This window comes from Macaca fascicularis, chromosome 13, assembly GCF_037993035.2.
Source record: "Macaca fascicularis isolate 582-1 chromosome 13, T2T-MFA8v1.1".
Classification (NCBI taxonomy): Eukaryota; Metazoa; Chordata; class Mammalia; order Primates; family Cercopithecidae; genus Macaca; species Macaca fascicularis.
The window spans coordinates 59,099,602-59,126,134 of record NC_088387.1 but is presented as its reverse complement, the minus strand read 5'-3'; the positions used below and the strand labels follow the sequence as shown (position 1 = coordinate 59,126,134).

General features: G+C 35.6%; 1 protein-coding gene across 25 annotated transcripts in view; it reads left to right on the top strand.

Moving 5' to 3' along the window:
- The window catches only part of EHBP1 (EH domain binding protein 1), a 330,801-nt gene that overhangs the window by 112,946 nt on the left and 191,322 nt on the right, over positions 1 to 26,533 (top strand). For all 25 annotated transcript variants that reach the window (XM_074011670.1, XM_045369202.2, XM_074011677.1 and 22 more), the window contains exons 6-7: positions 7,370 to 7,551; positions 12,249 to 12,388. In XM_074011670.1, coding sequence (XP_073867771.1) covers positions 7,370 to 7,551; positions 12,249 to 12,388 — 322 coding nt within the window. The remainder of the gene's footprint in view (positions 1 to 7,369; positions 7,552 to 12,248; positions 12,389 to 26,533) is intronic.

Sequence of the window (26,533 nt, the reverse complement as noted above, 5' to 3'; positions counted from 1 at the left end):
CATGACATGTTGCATTGGTAATCATAGGTCCACATCTAGAGAATTCCAATAAAATAAATTTGAAACAATACTACATTGAAGACTTTAGGTCAAAGTGGGACAGGTGAACTTTGTTGTGATGGTTGTTTATAAAAATGCTCAATTCTGTTCTTATCAAATTTAAATGAAGAATTCTGCTTTTGGAAATGTGATGGGCTAGATAGCATGAATAATCCATATTGGAAAATAGCACAAAATAGGTAAAATATGAAAAAAATCTTTTAAAATGCATCCCTGAAATGGCACTTATAGATTCTATCCAAAGACATAAAACAGTAATAGTAAAAACTGAAAGGGGAAGTCCAGAAGATAAGGATTCATCATAGCTTTCCCACTGAAGGTTTCTACTGAACCTATGATTAACTGCTTTTACCTCTCCATGGAGATGTAGAAAAAGTCTAGCATCTCCCATTTCTCCAAGGTAGAAGATCTAATAAGACCCCCTTGTTGCATAAAGCTAAGATCCCAGATTTGTACTATCACTGTAAGGATGAAGAAGAAATAAACTTACTGTATAGAAATGAATGAGAAAATCTGCCACTTCTATTCTTAGCATTAGTTGGTCAAGGCAATATCACCCTTGAAAATTTATTACCAGGAGCTAGCCCTCACATGGGTTTCATTTAAGACTATTCTTGATGTTGTGGTAAAATTTTTAATTTCATTATATTTCAACACTAGAGTATTAGTCTTTTTAATATGCCCTGTGACAAAGTGAAAAGTATGCATAAAGAAATTATGCTGCATTGCGAAGGACAAAGTTATTCAAGAAAAAGCACTTATGAGATTATTTGAGTTTTGAAGTAGCCACTTTTCCTGGAACACCACTTTTTACTTGAAAAAACTAACTGTGGTTATTCACCCTTGGGTATTTGGCAAATATTTTATTGAAACAGAGCAAAGTGAGCCTGCCACTTAAAGGTAGGCAACTGAAATTATATGTCAGTGACAAAATTTGAGCTTTCAATTGAAAATTAGAGACCTTGCGATTGATAGTTTCCCAATGCTTGAAGATTTTTCTGATGGAATTGGTGAAGATACAAACAAATGTGATTTTTTATATTGCAATGTGTCAATATCTACATGATTCAGAGAATCAATATTTTTCAAATGACTATAATGTTGCAAAGTCATGCCTGGATAAAAGATTCATTCAGTATGCCTAATAGAGCAATGGATTTTAATGTAACAGGGTTTAAAAAGTTCCTTGATAAAGTTTCAGGCTCTGTGTTACCATTAGCCTTTAAGAAACTACTACTTGAGTTTTGGTATAAAATCAAATATGAAGACTTGAAATTATCTGAAAAGAGTAATTAAAATACTCCCATATTTTCCAGCTACATATCTGTGTGATACTTGATTTTTTCCTTCATACACTTCAACCAAAACAATCTGTATCACAGATTGAATATAGGACTAGAGCTGTCTGTTAAACCAGACATTAAAGAGAGTTTAGAGAGAGATAAAGACATTGAAGAGATTTACAAAAATGTAAAATAGAGACATTCTTCTTATTATGTTATTTTGTATAGAAAGTATATTTATTCTTCATAAAACATGTTAATATGTGAACTTGTTATTTTTAAATGAATGAAATATTTTCTAGATTTTTACCTTTTAGTAGAGTAAATATTGATAGATATAACCCACGTAAACAGAAGCTCTTTGAAGTTCTCAAATAAAGTGTGTAAAGGGTCTTAAGACAAAAACCCTTGAGAACTGTTAGTCTAAACTCTCCAGGTAAAAGCCAGTGATTATCAGACTGTATTAAAATTGTTTTTGGATATATGCTGTTTACAAGAGACAGTCCTAAAATAAGAGGAGGTTAAATGTCAGAAGGAGGAAGAGGAGCCTGTAAAGAAGACTGTGGCTTCGGTTAGGGGATAATCTGTGTATGGAGTTGTCATGGATTTAGCTAGTTTAAGACAGGGCTCTTTTCTCGCCTAACTCTCCTAATTCTATAATGTCTCTGGCATCTGATTTGCCCACAGTGCTTTTGGAATAGCTTTCCAAGGTGTTACTGAAGTGACTCACTGCCTTCACTCCTTTTTCCCACGACATAAACCAAATGAAGGAATACCTATTTTGCTCCATTTCTCCACACACACAGGGTCCCTTCTACCTGTTTATGCCCTTTCTGGCTTGGAGAAACCTCTGCCCAGCTGTACAAATGGAAACAGACTGTACAGTTCTTGTTACCGTGCATCTTTTTCTCCTGTTTAGGAGAGGTACGATAAAGGAATGTGCAAAAAATCTTGAACAGAAGAAACTAATGATGTAAAGGTACTTTGAAGTGTTATAAGTCCTAGAATTACACTTCATTCACTTAACAAGTATTTATTAAGCAATGGCTGTATGCTGTGGTTCTAGGGCTAGGATAAAGTGGTGAGCAAGGAAACCATATTTGCATATTTGCTCACGTAAGCTAAGGAGAAAAAGTAAAGGGGAATATGAAATATGTGTATTGGAAGTGTGGTTGAAATTTTAGGTAAGGTGGGTAGAGAAGGCCTCTCTGGGAGAGTGAGTTTTAGTAAAAGACTTGAAGGAAGTGGGTGAGCTAGCCATATAATATCTATGAGAAGAACATTCCTAGTAATGGAAATAGCAAGTGCAGAGCCTCTAAGGGAGACGCATACCTGGTGCATTGGAGAAAGTAAGGAGGCCAGTATATTGGGGCAGAAAAAAAGATAGAGCAATAGCATAGTCAATAAGATCAAAGAGCAAAGTCAGGAAGCCCTGGTGGTATAGGGCCTATCGGTCCAGTAAGGGCTTTTTGGCTTTTACTCTGGGGCAATTGAAGGCTTTTGAATAGAGGAATGAGATAATCTGGCTTTACCAGCATCATCATAGTTTCTGTGTTGGGAATAATTGCAGGGCAAAGGCAGAAGCAGCAAGATTAGTTTAAAGGATATTGCATTAATCCAGTTGAGAGAAAATACAGTATCAAGTACATATACAGTGTGCTCAAAATTGTGTAAGAGTGTGTGTGTGTTCAGAGGGAGGGGTGGTAAATTGAAAAAAGAGGTTTATTATAAGGTTTATTACTGGGAATTTTGCCCAGATTATGAGCGGCTCCTCAGCTCTTTCACTTATTCGTTCCTTGATTCGTGCACTTTAGTAAAATATTCCATGATCTCACATTTGAAAATTTCTACTCCTACTTTCCTTATCACATAGAGAATATAATAATTTGGTGCTATAAGTGATTTTACATAAAAATGCTCCTGTCATAAAAGTGGACAGCAGTATATACACAGCAGTTAAATATTTTTTAAGTACCCATGGAACATTTGTGAAAAATACAGGTGTACCATTAAAAAACTTTTTAAATGGTATGCCTGTATAGGGCACTAACATGAATGGAACTTGCAGGCTGGAAGTTGCTCTGGTTAAGTCAGTGAGTGAGTGGTGAGTGTACAGTAATGTCCTAGGTCTTCACATTCACTCACCACTCACTCACTGACTTAACCAGAGCAACTTCCAGCCTGCAACTCCATTCATGTTAGTGCCCTATAGGCACGCCATTTAAAAAGTTTTTTAAATGGTACACCTGTATTTTTACTGCACCTTTTCCATGTTTAAATATGTTTAGATACACAAAACTTACCATTGTGTTAGAATTGCATGCAGTATTCAGTACAGTAACATGCTGTACAGGTTTGTAGCCTCAGAGCCATAGGCTATAGCCGAGATTGTGCCACTGCACTCCAGCCTGGGTGACAGAGCGGCACTCCATCTCAAAAAAGCAAAAAAAGCAAACCTGCTTCAACCCATATGTCCATCAACAATAAAATGAATAGATAAATTGTAGAAAGTTCAATTCCTGGATATCCTTGTTAACTTTCTGTCTCATTGATCTGTCTGATGTTGACAGTAGGATGTTAAAGTCTCCCATATCAGTTGAAACTCTCCAGCAGTATAAGAGAGTTTGCGTTGTTTCGCATTCTTATCAACACTTGGTAACGTCCAGCTTTACAAAATATTTGCCAATCTGAGAGTGTGAAACTGAGGCTTAGATACATGAAGAAATCTGCCAAAGATTAACCAGTGAATAAGTGCTGGTGCCACATTCGAATCCAGGTTTGTCTGATTCCAACTACAATAGGCTGTATTTCAAAGAAATGGAAATATACAGGCTAAGTCTTTTTCTGACAATGAGAATAGTTATGAAAAATGAGTGACATTTTTAAATTAAAATAATTTTGTGTAATAACTTAGGGGAAGTGTTTCTAAAAATATGATTTTAGATTAACTGGATCAGAATCTCCTGGTAGTGGTGGTGTACTTGTGTGGAGGGGGGGATATTACTTTTCAGTAGTCAAGATTCCTAAGTCCATCTTTAGGTCTACTAATTTAGGATCTCTAGTGGTGGGATCCAGGCATTAACAGTTTTAATAATGTTTCTTAATTTTGTTTTTGGTTTTTAATAAACTTTAAAGTTTAAGAACCTTTGCTGTAGGGATTTTGAACTAATTTCAAAAATACTGCCAGATGCACATACAAACAGATATTTAAACATAGGCCCAGAGACAGATATTCAGACAGATATTCAACATTCACTTTTTTATTGACTCTTATCTCCAAACTTTCATTTTCTACTAGTTCCTCTTACTCTTTTTTCTCTCATTCTTGTTCTTTTGTCCAACCCACATATGATCTGAAGTAGCATTAGGACCCTGGCAGCAATAATAGTAATTCTCTCTAAACTGTCTCTCCCTGGCTGATCCCTAGTCCGTTTAAGAAGGACTCTAGGATCCAAAAGACATACTTGTTTGAGTGCAGTCAGTTATTTCATTCCTCTTATAGAACTGATCATAGCAGTGATGTCCATCTTGGGTGGGTACAGATTTAGACTTCGTGGTTATAAAGAATGAAAATTCATTGAGTTGGGTTAGAGCTGTGAAAGATCCCCATATTTTCCCTCATTACTATTCTTAAAATGTATTTTCTGAGATAGCTAATTTTAAGGAGAGAACAATGTCTGAGCTAGGTGGAGAATTACTATGAACACCACTCAAATTCCTTTTCCCGAAAGGGAGCCATTATATCAAGGACATAGTATATTAAGGACACAGACTCTAGTGAGGTCCTGTGTTAACTAATAGTGGGAATGGATATCATAGACTCAAAAGAGCTCTCTTCTACTTAGCTGACCAGACCTCAGAAAGGGCTCTTTGCATTGTTCCTAAGCAAATAATTGCTTAAGTAGTACAGCTAATTGTATTTAGAATTTAGTAGCTTTTGTTACCTATTGTTTCAAAGACACTGATTTACCAGATGCTTAAAAAACACTTTTTTTTTTTGCCATGAACATGAGTTCAGCAGAAAAATTTTTCTGCATACTTTTTACTGTAAAAAACGGAATTGGCAGAATATGATACAAAATCTAGACTCTTGCAGAACCATTCTTAAACTAAGTTTTTAAAATTATGCTCATTTCTACATTATCTTAATTTTTATAGCTTATTTTGTTATAAAATTAAATAATTATATCAAGGGATCAATGCCATACTTTGTGAAACAGATTTGTTTAACAAAAACTGAAAATAATATGTGACAGTTTATATCTCATGCTTTCAAAACAGAGGCTTTAAATTCTATATTATATGTGGAAATTGTTAGCTATTCTAAAGGTACAATGAGAGATTATTGTTCATATCATTGTAACAAATTGATACTCTCTGATCGTACTTTTTCATTTTGCTCATTGTCAGAACCTTGGACCTTAATCTTATTCTTTGATTGACAGTAGCGACCAGGGAAAGAACACTTATATTGCTTGGTATAGTCACATCTGTTCAACTTGATTCAGTTGAGGATATTTGCATATTCTTAAGTATTTCTTCTGAGAGGGCTTAAATCCTTCTCAAGTGCTTGATGCATTTTTGAAATTCATTCATAAGGTATCTACATGCACTAATAGTTCTGTATATTATTGCTGTGCATAATCTGACAGATAAGACCACATTTTAAAATAAGGTATTCTTTAGGGATACTACATTACATTTTTACTTGTTCCGTTGGGTAGAAATATCAGGGTTTTTTTTAAAGACTGTTTTAATATTTTGATTAAACTAGTGTATCCTTATTTTAGGCAAATTTTTCAAACATAGAAGAAATAAAGATTTATTAAATAATAGTTCAAAGGTATTAATGGTAGTTTTTCTTACCTTGGTTTGAAAATTGAATAATTTTGTGGAAAATAATTATAGAACTTGAATGGATTTCTGTTTAGACTCCTTATTTTATAGAGAAGGTTACTGAGACTCAAGTTTTCTGACTTGCCCACGGTCACACAGCTTGAAAATTAAGATTTAAATTTTGGTCTTAACTCCCGTATCAGTAAACTACAAGAAATAGTGGTACATGATCTCTGATTTATATTATTTACACATTATCCTACATCTAAAATTTTCCCTTTGCCATAGAACCTGCAGAGATTATGTCTTATTCATCATATCTCCCCAGAATTTACATGATGTCTTGTACAAAGTTAATGCACAACCAGTATTTTGCTGTCCTGTTTTCATTGTTCTCCCAGGCTATTATTCTGTAAAGTATAGTTAAGAAACACAATAGGTTTAGTAATGGAATGTTAAGTACCCTTAATAGCAAATAGGTTTCATTTTGTGTTCTGTTTCTGATGAATTGGCAATAGCAGTGTTGAGAAGAATTCTTGAGATCTGCCGGAGTCAGTGATGTCTAGGCATAGGATCAGAAAGCCAACTGTTTCTTTTATGATATATGTGCTTTTATGGGAGAGAGAACTATGGACTGACACAATAAAAAAAAGGCCTGGGGAAGAAATAAGACTCAAATTACAGGATACATAGAATTCAGATATTTTAGACAAAAAAAAAAAAAAAAAAAAAGTAGAATGCCACCAAGGCTGGAAGTTCTATAAATAATCATAGGCATTTAAAAAGGAGAAATATCATTAGGTTACATTAAATGTAATCAAAGCAAGGAAAACAACTGTTGAGTATTTGTTGATGCCTAGCCCTGTATTGGATCCTCTTCTGATAGTAACTCTGGAGTCTTTCTGTCCTAATTTTCATTCCTTGCTTCTCCTTTTCTGGTGTTTAGGGTTGTTCTAATCTTCTCTTGTTTCTGCCTGAGTTACCTCTTTCCGATTGCATATCTGCCTTACTTATAAATATAAAAGCTGTGATACAACTTCATTGTAATTTTATTTAGTTATTGTGTGATAGGAATTTAATAGGAGAAGGAAGTTTTCAATTATTTGATTTATTATTAAAATCGTACTGTAAAATATTTGACTATAAAATAACTCAAAATTACATACTTTTTTTTTTCTTTAATCTTCCAGGAATCCCCTTCTGGTCGAAGGAAAGCTCTTGCTACTAGCAGCATCAATATGAAACAGTATGCAAGCCCTATGCCAACTCAGACTGATGTCAAGTTAAAATTCAAGCCATTATCTAAAAAAGTTGTATCTGCCACTCTTCAGTTTTCATTATCTTGCATCTTCCTGAGGGAAGGAAAAGCCACGTAAGTTTCTTTTGTCAAATAACCTGCCTTACATTGTGTTTCAGTACACCATAGCTTTTGACTCAGTAGACTGGCAACAGTTGAACATCTTACAGCATACCAATCATTTTTGCCATTCTTTGTTTCAGAGGCTGAGTTAAGGGAACTCCTTGTGACTCCAGAGAATGTACAGTAATATAAAAGTGATCACAGCTGGTTTCAAAATTTAAATTGAATATTTTAGGATATTATAAGTGTTTTATATTTCAGTGTCTTCAGTGTAGTAGTGTGTACTCTGAAGTACACACAGTTCAATGTGTAGAACTGTTTGATGCAATTGAGACATGAGAGGAACCCAAAACGAAAAGTTTAGGATAAAAGGGATGAAATAATTAAGGGAACTGTTGCCAAATCATATTCCTTGGCTCAACCTTCCAAAAATTATGTAGGAAGGTACAGTTAGAAAATGATGGTAATCATTTTCTTTTCAAAAATCACTTTTTAAGCACTGAGTCAGCATTGCACAAAGATTTCTAGATTCAGTTCTAGTCTCTTCAAAGAGTAAAACTCTAATGTGACAAAATGAGGTGAACATAGCTACAAAAGGGAGAAAAAAGTAAGATTCACCCTAGTTATTGCATACAATCAAGTCAGGGGTAAGTGAATGTTACGGGTGTTGTGAAAGGGTTCGTACCTGAGTGGAGTGGAAGATGAAGAAACAGGAGAAATGGAAATTCTATACCTAGACTTAAAAGGTGAGGGGAAAGAGATAGCTGTGAACATTTTAGCTAATCTGAATCACAGTTCTGAATGTATTTGACCTATTGGAATGTGGTTACTATAATCGGCTGTGTCTACATGACTGATTAGACTGGATTTTGTGCGTCAGTCAAATGAGATGTTTGAACACTCATCTACATGTCAACACATGACTTGTTAGATAACAGTAAGCCTCCTCTCTGGAAAGTTGGATTCTAAGCCAGTGTGGTAGGGAGACAGTGCAGAATGGAAGCATCTTAGTCTTTCGTCTCAGGACCTTAAATTATAGACTTAAATACTGAGTAATTAAAAATAAAGTTCTTACGCTGAAGTTTAAGCCAAAATAAAAGGAAAGGAAACACAGGAAGAAGAGAAACAAATTCAGAGAAGATCTTTTGAGGGTGGACTTCCTTCCACTGGGCAAAAGCTGTAAGTGAATCAGCACCATTCATGGGAATCTGGGTGAGAAGAAATTCAGCCAAACCAAATGTCTCAATTTGAATTGAAAAGGAATTCTTTCCGGACACCCTAAACTCCCTCTCTACCTCTTTCTTCTTTGCCTTTTTACCTTCCCCAAAGAAAAATATTCAGGGTTAAAATATGAGGAAATTAAAGTGGTATGAAATTAAGCAAGTTAACTTTTTTTTATTTTTATTTTTTGGAGACAGAATCTCACTCTGTCACCCAGGCTGGAGTGCAGTGGCACGATCTTGGCTCACTGCAACCTCCACCTCCTGGGTTCAAGCGATTCTCCTGCCTCAGCCTCCTGAGTAGCTGGCATTACAGGTGTGCACCACCACACCTGGCTAATTTTTTATATTTTTGGTAGAGGCGGGGTTTCACCATGTTGGCCAGGCTGGTCTCGAACTCTTGACCTTAAGTGATCCACCCGCCTCGGCCTCCCAAAGTGTTGGGATTACAGGTGTGAACCACTGCGCCCAACAAGCAAGTTAACATTTTAAGAATGACATTTTGAAATTGTCTCCTGTTGATAAGAGAGCAATTTGTAAGACATTCACGTAAGGTAATACAACTTTTTTGCTCGTGAAAACTTTGTGTCACTAAATTTATTTTTAAAAGGGGAAATGACTTTGTTAATTCTAAGGCTTATATGACATAAGATGCAAAGAATTTTTAAAAACCAGTTTAGTCTGTAAAGCCATACTATATTTAGAAGATAATGGCATATTAAGCATTACTTTACAAAGAAACAGTATCTTAATTTGACTTTCTGAATTTGGGGGAGGTGTAGCAAAGTAAAAATTAATTTGTAAATAATAGATACATATTTCATTCACTGTAGTTTATTTGAAATTTAAGGTGAAAATAATACATGATGAAAATATAAATGATTTGACTTTTAGAATACTTAATATAAAGTTTATAAATTTATACTTAAAATACTTAAAACGTTTTAAAAAGTTTATATTTATCGAATACATGGTATTTAACTGACAGTCAGCCAAGGTAATTTTTTTATCTTGTAACTCTTAAAACTGTTTGACTGTGTTTTTAAAGCGCTTTTCCTGATGTAAGAGTTTCTTCACTTTTGGGAGGTTATGGCCCTGTTGGAAAAACAATGCACATTTAAACAAGATTTAAGTGTGATTTACAGGGGTTTACCACTTTGTTTCCCTCCTACACACAAACTCAAAAGCCTACATGGACTTCAGATTTAAAATCTTGTTCTAATTCATTTGGGAAGTTTGAGTACTTTAAACTCTAGATCTTATCTGATTTGCAAACTGTCTCACTGTTTTTTGAAACAAGTTTTTGTTTCCAGACTTAATGCTCAGAAAACCGTACTTTAATTCCTTGAAGAAAATTTTAGGCAAGGCACAGTGGTTCACACCTGTAATCCCAACACTTTGGGAGCCTGAGGTGGGAGAATCACTTGAGCCCAGGAGTTTGAGACCAGCCTGAACCACAATGGCAAGACCCCCTCTCTACAAAAATTTTAAAAATTAGCTGGGCATGGTGCTCCACGCCTGGGGTCCCAGCTACTCAGCAGGCTAAGGTGGGATAATTGCTTGAGTCCAGGAGGATGCAGTGAGCCATGTTCACACTGCTGCACTACAGCCAGCCTGGCTTATAGAGTGAGACCCTGTCTGAAAAAAAAAGAAAAGAATATTTTAGTCTTCCATATATATCTACAGCACAGAATTGAACTAATTCCTAACCAGTTAATTTTTTTATTATTATTTTATTTCAATCATTACGGGGAAACAGGTGGTGTTTGGTTGCATAGGAAAGTTCTTTAGTGATGATTTCTGAGATATTGGTGCATCCATCTCTTGAGCAGTGTACACGGTACTCAGTATGTAGTCTTTTATCCCTCACACCCCTCCCACTCTTCCCCGCAAGTCTCCAAAGTCCATTATATTATTACTATGCTTTTGCATCCTCGTAGCTGAGCTGCTACTTAAACGTGAGAACATACGATGTTTGGTTTTTCATTCCTGAGTTACTTCACTTAGAATAGTGTTCTCCATTCCATCCAGGTTGCTGCAAATGCCATTATTTTGTTCCTTTTTAAGGCTGAGGAGTATTTCATGTTTTTTTTTTTTGTGTGTGTGTGTGTGTATATATATATGTATATATATAGGAGTAGTCCATGCTGTGTGTGTGTATATATATACACACACACCACATTTTCCTTATCCGCTCATTGGTCAATGGGCTTTTAGGCTGGTTCCATATTTTTGCAATTGCAAATTATGCCACTATAAACATTGCATGTGCAAGTATCTTTTTCCTGTAATAACTTATTTTTTTCTGGGTAGATACCCTGCAGTGGGATTCCTGGATCAGACAGTAGTTCTGCTTTTAATTCTTTAAGGAATCTCCATACTGTTTTTCATAGTGGTTGTACCAGTTTACATTCTTACTAGCAGTGTAAAACTGTTCTCTTTTCATCACATCCATGCCAACATCTGTTTTGTTTTTTTCTTAAATTATGGCCACTATTGCAGGAGTAATGTGGTATCTCGCTGTGGTTTTGATTTGCATTTCCCTGATGATTAGTGATGTTGAGCGTTTTCTCATGTTTGTTGGTCATTTGTATATCTTCTTTTCTTTTTCTTTCTTTTTTTTTTTTAGACAGAGTCTCACTCTGTCGCCCAGGCTGGAGTGTAGTAGCGCATTCTTGGCTCACTGCATCTTCTGCCTCCTGGGTTCAAGTGATTCTCCTGCCTTAGCCTCCTGAGTAGCTTGGATTACAGGCGCAAGCTGCCATGTCCAGCTAATTTTTGTTTTTTTAGTAGAGACGGTATTTCACCATGTTGGTCAGTCTGGTGTTGAACTCCTGACCTTGTGAGCGCCCACATCGGCCTCCCAAAGTGCTGGGATTACAGGCGTGAGCCACCACGCCCAGTTGGTATATCTTCTTACAAGAATTGTCTATTCATGTCCTTAGCCCACTTTTTGATGGGATTATTTCATTTTTTTCTTGCTGATTTGTTTGACTTCCTTGTGGATTTTGGATATTAGTCCTTTGTTGGATGCATAGTTTGTGAATATTTTCTCCTACTCTGTGAGTTGTCTGTTTATTCTGCTGATGATTTCTTTTGCTGTGCAGAAGCTTTTTAGTTTAATAAGGTCCCATCTATTTGTTTTTGTTGCATTTGCTTTGGGGTTCTTGGTCATGAACTCTTTGCTTAAGTCAATACCTAGAAGACTTTTCCAATGTTATCTTCTAGAATATTTATGGTTTCAGGTTTAGATTTAAGTCTTTGATCTAACCAGTTAATTTTTAATCTTATTAGCTCTTTACTAATTAAGCATGCCATTTAAAAATTAATGAATATGAGTATTTAGATTTTTCAATATTCTTGTACAACTGATGAGAAAGACTTATTGACATACCTTATAGAAAGAAGGAATTTATTATTTTCTTAAGAACCATCATTTTTCTAACTGTCGTTTAATACAATATGTTATATTTTGAATCACTGATGTAGAGACGAAGACATGCAAAGTTTGGCTAGTTTGATGAGTATGAAGCAGGCCGACATTGGCAATTTAGATGACTTTGAAGAAGATAATGAAGACGATGATGAGAACAGAGTGAACCAAGAAGAAAAGGCAGCTAAAATTACAGGTTGGTTTTATTAGCATTAAACTAAAAGTCTGTCTTTTGTTGCAGAGTTCAAAAACTCATTCTCATTTCCCAGGAAAAAACAATTCTACTTATTAGGGTTTTTTTTTTCTTTAAGCTTTTCTGCAATAAAATATACCATACAGTTCTCTGAAAACTTTCCATGCTGTTTATAATAGATTTTAGCAGTTTGAGATCAAGTACAAGGATGGTCAGAATAACAAAAAACAATATTGAATTATAGTACAAAGCAACCTAAATCTGGCCATACTTATTTTGTCAATGTGTGGATGAAACCTGTGTAAGTAAAGATCAGCCTGTAAAGGATAATAGGACACAATAAGGAGATGGATTGGCCAGCTTCTTCTGTTTCATATTCATTTATTTACTTGAATTATGTGGACATTCTGTTTTTGAATTTATATATCTTATGTATCCTGGTATTGAAGCTTCTATGCAGGTGTTCCTTCAAGCTGGTTTGATCAAGCTAGGAAGATGTTAAGTGGTTAGAACTTTTTATTAATTGGTCAATAAATATTTATTGACAATTTGGCTATCACACTTAAGAAATTGATGTTATACTTCTATTATTGCAGTGAAAGTTAAGCACAATTTACATATTCTTTTAGTTAATTAATTGCTCTAAATTTCTGAATTGATGTCCCTTCACTTCTGTCATCTGTTTACCTCTTGGTGATTTTTTCAAATTCATTTGGGCACTTTGTCACTCATCTTTTGGTTCTGCCTCAACTCCTGCTATCATGTGGGGGATTTCCATTTACCCCATGGATCACTCATTTAACTACTCAGCTAAAAAGTTCTGTGACTTCCTTGACTCTGATGACCTTCACTTCCATTCCACAACAAGAAATCTATCATAAGGAACTGCTCAGGCTTGTGTGTAAAATTAGATGTTTTTTCATGTGTAAATTTTATTGTTTTCTAATTTGTGATTGCAGTTTTGATTTATTATTTGGCCCAACCATGTTTTGGAGAGTGTGTTTTACCATGTGCTTTATTTGTTTCTAGTTTGTTTGCTTATTCATTCAAATAAAATTCAAAAGTCTCTTGAATCTCAAATGTTTTAAGAATTGTATTGAGGTTTTTTTATTTGTAGTCTAGATATATGATTTATACATTTTCTTTTCTTTTTTTTTTTGTTTTTTGTTTTTGAGGTGGAGTCTTGCTCTGTCGCCCAGGCAGGAGTGCAGTGGCGCGATCTTGGCTCATCGCAAGCTCCGCCTCCCGGGTTCACGCCATTCTCCTGCCTCAGCCTCCCGAGTAGCTGGGACTACAGGCGCCTGCCACCACACCCAGCTAATCTTTTTGTATTTTTAGTAGAGATGGGGGTTTCACCGTGTTAGTCAGCATGGTCTCGATCTCCTGACCTTGTGATCCGCCCGTCTTGGCCTCCCAAAGTGCTGGGATTACAGGCGTGAGCCACTGCGCCCGGCTACATTTTCTATAAATATATTTTTACATGTATATTCTATTTGTTGCATTCATCATTAGAATCAACTTTTCATTACAGGTATAGCTTGTTTTACTGAACTTTGCTTTATTGCACTTCATAGTTTTTTTTTTTTTTTTAACAAATTGAAGATTTTTGGCAACCCTGCATTGAGCAAGTCTATCAGCTTAGTCTATCAGTCTTACCAGCAGCATGTGCTCACTTTGTTTCTCTGTGTCTCTGTGTCAGTTTGATAACTTTTGCAATATTTCACACTTTGTCATTATTGTTATATCTGTTATGGTGATCTGTGACCAATGATCTTTGATGTTAATATTGTTATTATTTTGAGGTGCCATGAATTGCACCCATATAAGACAGCAAACTTAATCAAGTGTGTTCTGACTGCTCCACCAACTAACTGTTCCCTGTCTCTATTCCTCTCCTTGGGCCTCCTAATTCCCTGAGACATAACAATGTTGAAATTAGGCTAGTTAATAACCCTGCAATGCCTGTGGGTGTTTAAGTGAAAGGAAGAGTTGTATGTCTTTCCCTTTAAATAAAAAGCTAGAAATTATTAAGCTTTGTGAGGGAGGCATGTCTAAACCAAAGATAGGCCAAATGCAAAGGCCTCTTGTGCTACACAGTTAAACAAGTTGTGAATGCAAAGAAAAAATTCTAGAAGGAAATTAAAAGTTCTACCCCAGTGAACACATGGAAGATTTAAAAAATGTATAAAGCCTTATTGCCGATACAGAGAAAGCTTTAATGGTCTGGATAGAATATCAAACCAGCCATAGCATTCCCTTAAGCCAAAGCCTAATCCAGAGCAAGGCCCTAACTCTGTTCAATTCTGTGAAGGCTGAGAAAGGCGAGGAAGCTGCAGAAGAAAAGTTTGAAGCTAGCAGAGGTTGGTTCATGAGGTTTAAGGAAAGAACTCATGTCCATAACATGAAAGTGTGAAGTAAAGCAGTAAATGCTGGTATAGAAACTGCAGCAGGTTATCCAGAAGATCTAACCAAGATGATTGATGAAGCTGGCTACATAAAAACACAGATTTTACATATAGACAATACAGCCCTCTATTGGAAGAAGATGCCATCTAGGAATTTCATAGCTAGAAAGGCAAAGTCTAACACCTGGCTGCAGAGCCTCAAAGCTTCAAATGGCAAGTTGACTCTCTTGTTAGCACATCTTTTTATAGCATGGTTTACTGAATATTTTAAGTCCATTGTTGAGATCTGCTGTACAGAAAAAAGATGCTTTCCAAAATATTACTACTCATTCCTTTTTAGCATGCTCCCTAAAAAAGCAACACCGCTGCTCATTGACAGCGTACCTGGTTGCCCAAGAGCTGTGATGGAGATGTACAAAGAGATTAGTGTTGTTTCTACAGCACATAGTTCAAGGAGTAATTTTGGCTTTCAAGCCTTATTATTTAAGAAATACATTTTGTAAGGTGTAGCTGTAATAGTGATTCCTCTGATGATCTAGGCCAGGTAAATTGAAAACCTCTTGGAAAGGACTCACAGTTCTAGATACCATTAAGAATTTTGTGATTCATGGGAAGAGGTCAAAATGTCAACATCAACAGGAGTTTGGAAGACGGAAGAGGCTGATTTTGATCCTCATGGCAGACTTTGAGGGTTTCAAGACTTCAGTGGAGGAAGTAATTCAGTTGTGGTGGAAAAATAGCAAGAGGACCAGCATTAGAGGTGGAGCTTAAGGATATAACTGAATTGCTGCAATCTCATGATAAAACTTGAATGGATGAGGAGTTGCTTCTCTGGATGAACAAAGAAAGTAGCTTCTTGACATGGAACCTACTTCTGGTGAAGGTGCTGGGAACGTTGTTGAAATGACAACAAACGATTTAGAATATCACATCAACTTTGATAAAGTAGTGGCAGTGTTTGAGAGGATTTATTTCAATTTAGAAAGAAGCTCTACTATGGGTAAAATGTCAAACAGCATTGCACGCTACAGAGAAATTTTTAATGAAAGGAGGATTCAATTGTTTGCTGTCTTATATTAAGAAATGGCAACAAGTATTTTAAGGAATTACCCAACCTTCAGCAACCACCACCCTGATTAATCAGTAGCCATCAACATCAAGGCGGACCCACCAACACCAAAAAGATCATCACTCACTCAAGGCTCAGATGATTGTTAACATTTTTTAATTAAGGTATATATGTTGTTGTTAGGCATAATGCTATTGCACACTTAATAGACTATGGTATAAATATAACTTTTATATGCATTGGGAAACCAAAAAGTTTTTGTGACTTGCTTTATTGCAATATTCGCTTTATTGTAGTGGTCTGGAACCAGACTAGCAATATGTCTGAGATTGTACCTGTACAGTTGAGGCTGAAACAGCATGGATTGAACTACATGGGTCCACCTATACATGATGTTTTTTCAACCAAACACATGGAAAATGCGGTATTCACAGTGTACAAAACCTACATACATATGGAGGGCCCACTTTTCATATATGTGGGTTCTGAAGGGCCTGCTTTGGGACTTGATGTATGGATTTTGGTATAGACAGGGTTCCTGGAAGCAAACCTCCATCTGTGCCAAGGAACGACTGTATGTATATAGTTTATTTTTTAAAGACAGAAAACTTCACTGCCAAATTATTTATTCTATAAAAGTTTATTATCTTAAAGCCTCATAATTTGTATCGGTTTGCCCCATTTAATGCCTCTTGCCTTGAAATTTTGCCTGTTGATATTTGTAAACAATGGTTTTTTTAGATTTTTATTTTCTTGGCATATTTGTCACTTGATTTTTAACCTATCTGTGTTATTTTAAGTGCTTCTTTTATATACAGCATTTGGTTGATTTAACTTTATAGGCTTTGCCCTTCAATATTATATTTCTTGATAACTGATATACTTACGTGTATTTATATTACTTTATACTTTTATTTTGGGGCCTTTTCTTATTTTTTCCACCTATCCCTTACATGTTGCTTTTCTTAGATTTTCTGTTTTTAAACATGTTTCATAGAGTAACTTAGAAGGTATATAACCTATTTTCATTTTAGGCTAGCATTCTCTCTAATAAATAAATAAGCCAGACAGAAAAATGAGTAAACTTTTATTTCTCTACTTACATTAAAAATAAAGCAAAATTTATTGACTCTCTTCTTGTAGAATGAGAGATGCAGTCTGATTCTCTTCTTAACTTTATTTAAACCCTTCCCTCCAACCCCTATTGGCTTTTATGTTTATTTCAATAACATTTTGCTAATTCTTTTCAATAGTATATACTGACATTTGCATTGTATTTTATGATGATATCAGCAACAATTTTTTAAATGTGATATCTTTCCCGTCTTTGAGTTTTGGTCTCTTCTCTTCTCTTCTCTTCTCTTCTCTTCTCTTCTCTTCTCTTCTCTTCTCTTCTCTCCTCTCCTCTTCTGTCTTCTCTTCTCTTGTCTTTTCTTTCTTTCTTTTTCTTTCCTTTCTTTCTTGTTTTGGTTATTTGGCTCTCTGGAGTATTTCCAGAAGAATAAGTGGGTGTCTTTCCCCTAGTACTACCAATCACCTTCTAACTTGTCTTAGTTTGCTTGGGCTGCTGTAACGAAATACCTTAGGTTGGGTAATTTGTAATCAACAGAAATTTATTACACACAGTTTTGGAAGATGGGAAATCCAAGATGAAGGAGCCTGCAGATTTGTTATCTTGTGAGAGTCTGTTCCATGTAGATGGTGCCCTGTGTGTGCCTTCATGTGAAGGAACAGCAAAGAAGAGGACAAGGGACAAACTTGCTCCCTCAAAGCCTTTTTTTTTTTTTTTTTGAGACAAAGTCTCACTTTGTTGCCCAGGCTGGAGTGTGGTGGCGCAGTCTGGGCTCACTGTAACTTCTACCTCCCAGGTTCAAGGGATTCTCCTGCCTCAGCCTCCCCAGTAGCTGGGATCACAGGTGTGTGCCACCACACTCAGCTAATATTTGTATTTTTAGTTGAGATGGGGTTTAACCATGTTGGCCAGGCTGGTCTTGAACTCCTGACCTCAGGTGATCCACCTGCCTTGACCTCCCAAAGTGCTGGGGTTATAGGCATGAGCCACTGCGCCCGGTCCTCAAAGCCTTTTATAACGGCAATAGTATTATCCATGAGAGCAGAGCCCACATGAACTAATGACCTCTCTGTAAGCTCCACCTCCTAATGCCTTCACCTTAGGTATTAAATTCCAACATAGGAATTTTGGGGGGACATCAGCATTCAGACCATAATATACCTATCCTTCAAAATTTAATTCACTTGTCACATACTCTGAGAAGCCTTTGATGCCACCTCCCTCTTAAGCTTGACCATTCCATCCTTTATGCTACTACCATATACAAATGTAGGCATTTTCCTATAGACTGAGTTTTTACAGTTCCAGTGGGATATTAATTGGATCTTTTTAGTTAGAGAATATGGTTTGTTATTTGTAGATGGCTTTTGATTAAAACTAAATCTCAATTAGATACGGGTACTCTTAAGTAGGAATTTTTTAAACCACACATTTGCAGTTGTTTTGAGCAGTACTGTGCTATTTTGATCACAGCCATGGGAGAAAAAATGACAATATATTACAATTTCTACACTACTATTGAAAGGAAGAGTAAGAGAACAGTAGTGTTTTGAGGGAAATATAGATTCAATGATTCAATAATTATTAGATTTCATAGCTAAACCTTTGTTGATTAAACATACGCTATTCCTTATTTTCTAAAATTCCTGCAAGAGCAGTAATTTTCTGTTAGACAGTTTAAAATTCTCTGAACCTAATTGAAGAAATTGTTTTGAGGCAACTTTGGATGCCTGTATTTTGTGTTATTTACATTTTTTATATTTTATGAAATTCCCTGAAAGTAGAAACTGTGTTCTAATCATTTTTTCATCTCTAGGTTCCAGCACATTATCTGGAACATGTTAGGAATTAAATATATGTTAACTGAAAGGCCGTAGTGAATGAATGAAACTTCATTCCCTCTGGCTTATCTTATTCCATTTGACATTTAATCACATACTACGTTGTACAGGGTAGAGTGGTTCCATTTTGTAGAAGGAATATGCACACATAATTCAAAGCTCAGTAATTCAAAACTAATTTTCTAAAAAGAATGAATGCAAATTGTGTGTGTTGAAGAAGAAGGGGCGGTGGGGCAGTGGGTACCTAGATGTAGGTTCTAAGTCCTAACAAATTCACAAGCATTGTAGCATAGTTTTGATTTGATATTACAGTTTTTTTCTTGTCATTTTCTATTATGTTTGCAGAGTATGGTAACCTAAATTAATAGCACAGCATTATGGCAGTTGTTTGACTTCCGTAGTTGCATTTTTTAGCACATGTAAATCCCATTCCAAAGTTACTAACTTTCAGGGATATTTTTTTTTAGCAACAGCACGACCACTTTAAAAGTATTTGAGTGAAGTAGTTTTAGTATAATAAAAAGTTTATTGAAATTTAACAGCATTAATGTTAAAATAATAGCTCAAGAGAACAAAATGGACGTATTTTATAAATATGGTTACAAATAAAGTATGGTAAGTATTTTTATTTACCGGCAAAAGTGGCAATAGCTTAAACACAGTTTATATTAACTCTTCCTTCCAAGTTTGAAATTGTTATTGACACAATTTTTATGGCGGAAGGAATTATTATTTTAAATTGTTCCTGTTAATTATATCTTAATATTGCAATCTAAATGCATAAAGTGCAATTGTATTATATCACTAAAATTATGTTGAATGTATTATTTCTCCAATAAAGCTCAAAATTTCTTGAGGGAACAGACTGTTAACAATTGTGTACCTCTTAGATTGACACCTCACGGTTATTCATGTAGTGAGTAATTTCTTATGGAAAGTTGCTGTTAAATCAGCAGTATTTGACAAAACATATCCTCCAAAATTACAGTCTTTGCTGGGAGGTGACAGTAAATCCATGGTATCTGTACTTGCACTGATCAAAACTCCCTACACTATCCTGAGACAGACTCCCCTGCTAAATAGATACATATTTGGGACTAGCTCTCAGGCAGGAACCATTTATTGATGCTGTTTCTATAGATACATTTTACTGAGGTGTAGCACCAGTGAATAGGCAGGAGAATTTTGAATTACAGTTGGAAAAATCACTGAAATGTAGCAGGAGTGATAGACCTTGGAGTTGCAGAAAAAATGCCTTTTAATAGAAAGTTTGCTGCAGCCAGTAGCAGAAATTATTAAACCATATGGTTTCAGAACAATAAATGCCTCCATCTGTATGGCAGTCACACAATGCTTGAAGCACTATTTGGCAATATGATCATCTTTGGAATTCATGTTGAATTTCTGAATATACACCAACAGGAAGAAAAATAAAGACCCCTGTTTTTATAAAGACAAGGCCCTGTTGAATACGTCACAAAAAATCAAGTTCAACTGAAGCAGTTTACAGCAAGCATTGTTAAGAGAACTCAGACATTATGAGGCTCCCGAAAGACCCCTGATATTCTTAAAGTTTGTTGTGTTGCAAAGATCACCATGGAGTCTACCTAAAATCAGCCTGACATTCAGATTCATTCACATGACCTACTTAGGCCAAACAGTATTAGATTCACTTAAAAGGATATTGGATAGGAAACACAGTATGCCAGCAGGGTATTCCTTTTTCACCAGTCTTCACAGCAATCTGAATACTATTGTTTATCCCCTACCACCAAATGACAACTTGGGTACAAGATTCACATAGTTAGGAGCAGGGATTGCCTTGCCTTAAAATCGCCATGCAGCACAAGAGCAGATATCTTTTTTTTTTCCTTTTAATACCCAAACTGGTGAGCAGATACCTTTGTACAAGTTTCATGGATACAGTTTCCAAGGTTCCTATAAGGGACATGCACATTTATAAGAGTCTCCACATTCAGAGAAGCTAAAACCTGTGGCCTTACACCAGCTATATAGTTCATTCAGAATCTTCCCATCCAGATGCAATTTGTCAATCAGGTTTAATTTTTACCATAAGCAATGTTGCCTGGTGTTTGTTAATCCTTTTCCCATAGTCGATAAAGTTAATTTGGGAGAAGGAAGAGAGAGTGACGTATTGGCTACCTTCAGGGAACAAAATCTAACAGCACAGATGGTAGTAGGGGAGATACCAGTTACATATTGAGGAGCTAAAGTTGATGATGGTATGACTCAGCCCTCTGAGATTAAATTCTACTTACTACGGCTATGAATGGAGATAAGTAGGTATCCTACCTTTTATTAGAAGGTTCCTTAAAGTAAATATGGGACTCTGGTCAGGGAGTAGGAACATTAATTTGCTTCTGGTTTTTACCTGGCATCCACCCACCAGTACCTAGGCATCTCATGAACAAAATCATAGGATTGTTGTGGGCTCAATTAAAAAAAAAAAAATTAGCCAGGCTTGGTGGCATGCACCTGTAGTCCTAGCTACTTGGAGGTTGAGGTGAGAGGATTGCCTTAGCCAAAAAAAATTTGTTTAAATAAAAATTAATTAAAATGGCCACCTATTTTGGAGGTCGGTTAAAAGGATGAGAATATCTGGAAAACTCCTTCTGTTATTTAGTCACTAAGGTTGGGAATAGGAGGAAAGCAGAGAAGTAGGGCAATTCTGATCCCTTGAGCGAACAAGTTTATAAGGTATCATAGCTACCTTATTTTTAAAAGAGTGTGAAACCCTCGAATGAGAGACTGAAGTCATCAGGAGTATATCTTCACAGTCTTTAGAACTCAAATATGTCAATTCAGAGAATAGTAACAGTAGCAGAAAACACAGGCTACCAATTCAGCTTACTTTCTGTGTCATTCTTAAATGCTAGTGCTGCTTTATTTGTACTTATGACACTAAACATAATCTACCTTCCTCCACCCCTGAGTCTCTGGGAGAGTTCTGCTGATACTGAGAACCCATCTTGACAGGGCTTGGATGGGAGTGAGGGCTCTAAAATAGAAGTCAGAAGCCTTCAAATATTTAAGGGAGGAGCCAGGAGATGATTAATATTCAAAGTACCTAAATTAGTTCACTAAGGATTTATCCTAGGAATTCAAGGTTAGTTTAACCACATTAATAAAGGGAAAAAATTATATAATCATTTCAACAGATGCAGAAAAGAACATTTGACAAAATTCAACACCAAGTTTCTTAGCAAAGTTTCAATAGAAGAGAATTTCTTTATTTTGATAAAGGACATTCATGAAAAGCTACAGCTAATGTTATTCTTAATGGTGAAACATTGAACACTTTTCCCCTAAGATTGGGAACAAGGCAAGGATGTTTGCTCTTACCATTCAACATTATATTTGAAGTTCTAGCAAAGTCACAGGATATAAGATCAATATAGAAAAATCTGTATTTATTAATTACAGAATTTTGATTATAGATAAATGAAATTAGCAAAATTTCATTTACAGTAGAGGTAAATAAAAAACCAGACTAAGAAATAAATTTGGCATAAGATGCGAAAAACCTCTAACTAAAAAGTGTAATACATTACTGAAGATAATTAAAGAAGACCTGAATAAATGGAGAGATAACCTATGTTCATAGATTAGAAGATGCAGTATTGTTAAGATATCATTTTTCCTCAAATCAATCTATAAATCCAACTCAATGAAATCATGCTAGCAGGTGTTTTCTAAAAATAAAGAAATTGAAAAGTGATTCTAAAGTATATTTGGGGATGCAAAGTAACCAAAAGAATCTTGAGAAAGAACTGAATTGTAATACTAATACTATCTGACATGAAAATTTATAAATTTACTGTAAAGCTATAGTAATCAAGATAGTGTCAGATTGGCATAGGACAAATAGATCAACAGAACAAAACAAAGTCCTGAAATACACCCAAACTTGGTCAATTAATTTCAACAAAGTTGTCAGCATAATCCAGTGGGGGAAAAAGTCTTTTCAATAAATAATGCAGAACAACTGGTCAACCCCCACCTCTCCACATGCATTAATTCAATGTATTCATTATAATTAACACCAAACATTAATCCAAGATAGATCATAGACCTAAATATAAAACTGCAAAATGATGAAGCTTCTGAAAGAAAGCAAAACAAAAACCTAGAAACCTGTGTATTTGACCTTAGGGTAGGCGGAGGGTTTTTATAGATGACACAGAAAGCAATACAGGAAAGACAAATTTGACAGATTAAACTTAATCAAAATTTAAAAGTTACACTCATCACAATAAATTATTTAAAAAGCTAGGCATAGTGGCACGCACCTATAGTCCCAGCTACTCGGAGGCTGAGGTGGGAAGATAGCTTGAGCTCAGGAGTGCAAGTCCAGCCTGGGTAACATAGTGAGACCCTGTCTCTTAGGAAAAAAGAAGACCATTAAGAAAATGTATAAGCAAATCATAGATTAGAAGAAAATAATCACAAAGCATATATCTGTCACAGATCTTGTTTCCAGAACAGATTTTTATAAAAATGCCTTATAGCTAAATAATAAAAAGACATGCGACCTTATTTTGTTTTTAAATGGACAAAGGTTTGCACATACAGTTCACAAAGAAAAATCTATCACTAGCCAAATGGCACATGAAAAATACATCACTTTTAATCAGGGAGATGCAAATTACAATCACAGTGAGATACAACTCTATACCTACTAGAATGGTTAAAATTTAAGATTGGCAATACTAAATGTTTGCAAGGATGTGGACCAACAAACTCTCATCCATTGTTGGTAGAATGTACCATCACATAATGTACCATCACAGAATGTACCATCACATAATGAGTTTCTTTCTTTTTTTTTTTTTCTTGAGACAGTCTCACTCTGTCGCCCAGGCTGGAGTGCAATAGCATGATTTCAGCTCACTGCAACCTCCACCTCCCAGGTTCAAGCGGTTCTCCTGCCTCAGCCTCTTGAGTAGCTGAGACTACAGGTGTACACCACCATGCCCAGTTAATTTTTTTTTTTTTGTATTTTTATTAGAGATGGGGTTTCACCATGTTGGCCAGGCTGGCCTCGAACTCCTGACCTCAAATGATCCTCCTGCCTTGGCCTCCCAAAGTGCTGGGATTACAGGTGTGAGCCACCATGCCCAGCACATAGCAAGTTTCTTGTAACACTAAACATATACTTACCCTCTGTCCCAATAATTCCCCTTCTAGGTATTTACCCCAAATAAATGAAAACATATGTCTCTAAAAAGATTTACACAAAGATATTCATAGCAATTTATTCGTAAGAGTCCCAAACTGGAAATAGCTCAGGTGTACATCAACAGAAGAATGGCTAAACTGTAGATGTTCATGAATGGAATACTACTCAGCAATAAAAATGAGCTATTGATATGCCCTACAACATAGATGTACCTCAAAACCATTATGCTTAGTGAAAGAGACTTTACATAAAAGATGTACTGTATGATTTCACTTATGTGATGTGTTTAGAAAAGGCGAAACTAATCCTGTGTGAAAAATATTAAAATAGTGATAGCCTGTGGGACTGGGGATTGACTGAAAAGAGGCATGAGAGAGCGTTGGAAGATGTTGCAGATGTTATACAACTTGGGTCACATGGGTGTATATGTTTGTCAAAATTCATTAAATTGTACAGTCTAAGATTTGTGCCTTTATGTGTATGTGTAAGTAAAATACTGGAAAGTATCATGTAAAAATTATAGTAAATATGTTAAATTTGTAAGAAAATGAATGATTTCTAACTTCTGATTTATTGATCTACTGTGTGGTATAGCTGGTCTCCTGACTGTGTCCTAATGAATTAATACCTCCCAATATTCATGCTCTTTTATAATCTCCTCCTTTGCAGCTGGGCTGGCCTGATAAATCACTTTACCCGATAGAATAAAAGGGAAGTGACTATGTAACTTCCAAAACTAAGTTGGAGGATGACTTTTAGCTTCTGCTTGGTCCTCTCATAATGCATGCTCTAGGGAAAACCAGCTGTCATGTAAAAAGTTCATCTACCCTGAGACTGCATTGCTGAGAGGAACCCCAAACTAGCTACATGAACAGGCCACTTGGAGAGAGAGAGAGAGAGGCCAGGCCATCTGCAAATTGTTCTAGCCTTTTCAGCCAAAATCAAATGTGAGTAAAGCCATTTTGGACATCCAGCCCTGTCAAGCTTTCAGATGACGTCAGCCCAGCTGCCATCTAACTACAATGAACTACCCAGCTAAGTCTAGTCAACCCACAGAACTTTGAGAGATAATGATTTGTTGTTTTAAGTCACCAAATTTTGAAGTGGTGCCTTAAAATATAACATTTCTATAGATAAACATTATAGATACATGCATACATGCATAGAGATAGATACATAGATAAATAAAACAGTATATCTATAATGTAAAAATAAAGGACATTTTATATCTTCCTGTCTTTATAAGATGATGCAAAGTATTATGACTCATTCGGTTCATTCATTCATTCATTTAAAACATACATTAAGTACTAGCTATGGGCTTAAAATTGCTAGTTGTTAGATGAACATGACATAGTAGCACAGCTATTGAATTATATTTTTAATATATTAAGTTTGTGAGGGGACTATCTAGGGTCATTAGATTAAAAGTGCCCACTAGATAGTTGGTAATTCAAGTCTGGCACTCTGTATGTATTTGAGAATTATCTTCATTTATGTGTTTGTAGTTAAGCCAAGAGAATAGATGAATTCTTTCAAAAAGAACAGATTTAGGAGAAAAATGAGTGGGACCTATGATGGGATCCTAGGCAGAGGGAAGAGTAATTATTATTAAGAGACTGAGACAGAACTGTCTGTTCAAGATAGGAGGAGAATCAGGAGATGCTGGTATCCTAAAAGAGGCAATCACATGTTTACGGGCTTAAGCCTATGGAGAAAGTGACATCTTTTTTACCTGGATCTCTGCCAGAAAGTTGAAGTGTTACTATTTTAGACCATCTTAAAATAAGATATACCTGAATCTTGTTACAATTTAGAGAATAATGAGGATACTGCAAGATTTGCATATATATTCTAGCTCTAGGAAGTTTTTTTCTTTTAACTATAGGCCTTCTTAAAAGGAAAAAGCCACCTACTCGTCATGCCACCATCCCCATCCCCACCTTTTTTTGCTCAATGTGATAATCTCTGGTGGTCAATTTATATCTTCTTTTGCCTTCCTTACTGTAAGGAAGAATCTCAAATTACTTGACCCTTTGCTTCGATTGCCTGCCCCTGATTTAGTTTCTCTTCTCATTCTCACCAATGTGAAGCAGGTCCATACTGATACAGTTAGAGGAAATATATGGGTTTATTGCTCAATTTGTATAGTAGTAGGGGAGAAATTTGCACTGAAGTGTAACATTATTAGCATTTTCCAGACGTTTTCAATTTTGTGTGAAACAAGACTTTATAAAGTAATAAAGTATTACATAAATATATTGGGTTGGGTAGTATTTTTGGTCAGGGTAGCATGTAACTAAAAAAACTTCTCATTAAAATAATTTCAGGAAAAAATTTTTGTTATAAATTTTCTTTTAAATTAACTTTTTCCTATTGTAAAAGTAAAACATTGTTGAAAATTGGAAGAAACAGAAAAGTACTTATTTTAGAAAGAGAAATACATAACAAAATTATATATTTTAGGGTATTGACCCACACAGCAACTGCCAATTGAAGTATTTCCATGGGAAGTTTCACCAGCTGTCTAAAACTAATAGCCCAGTCTCAGTTGCTATCCA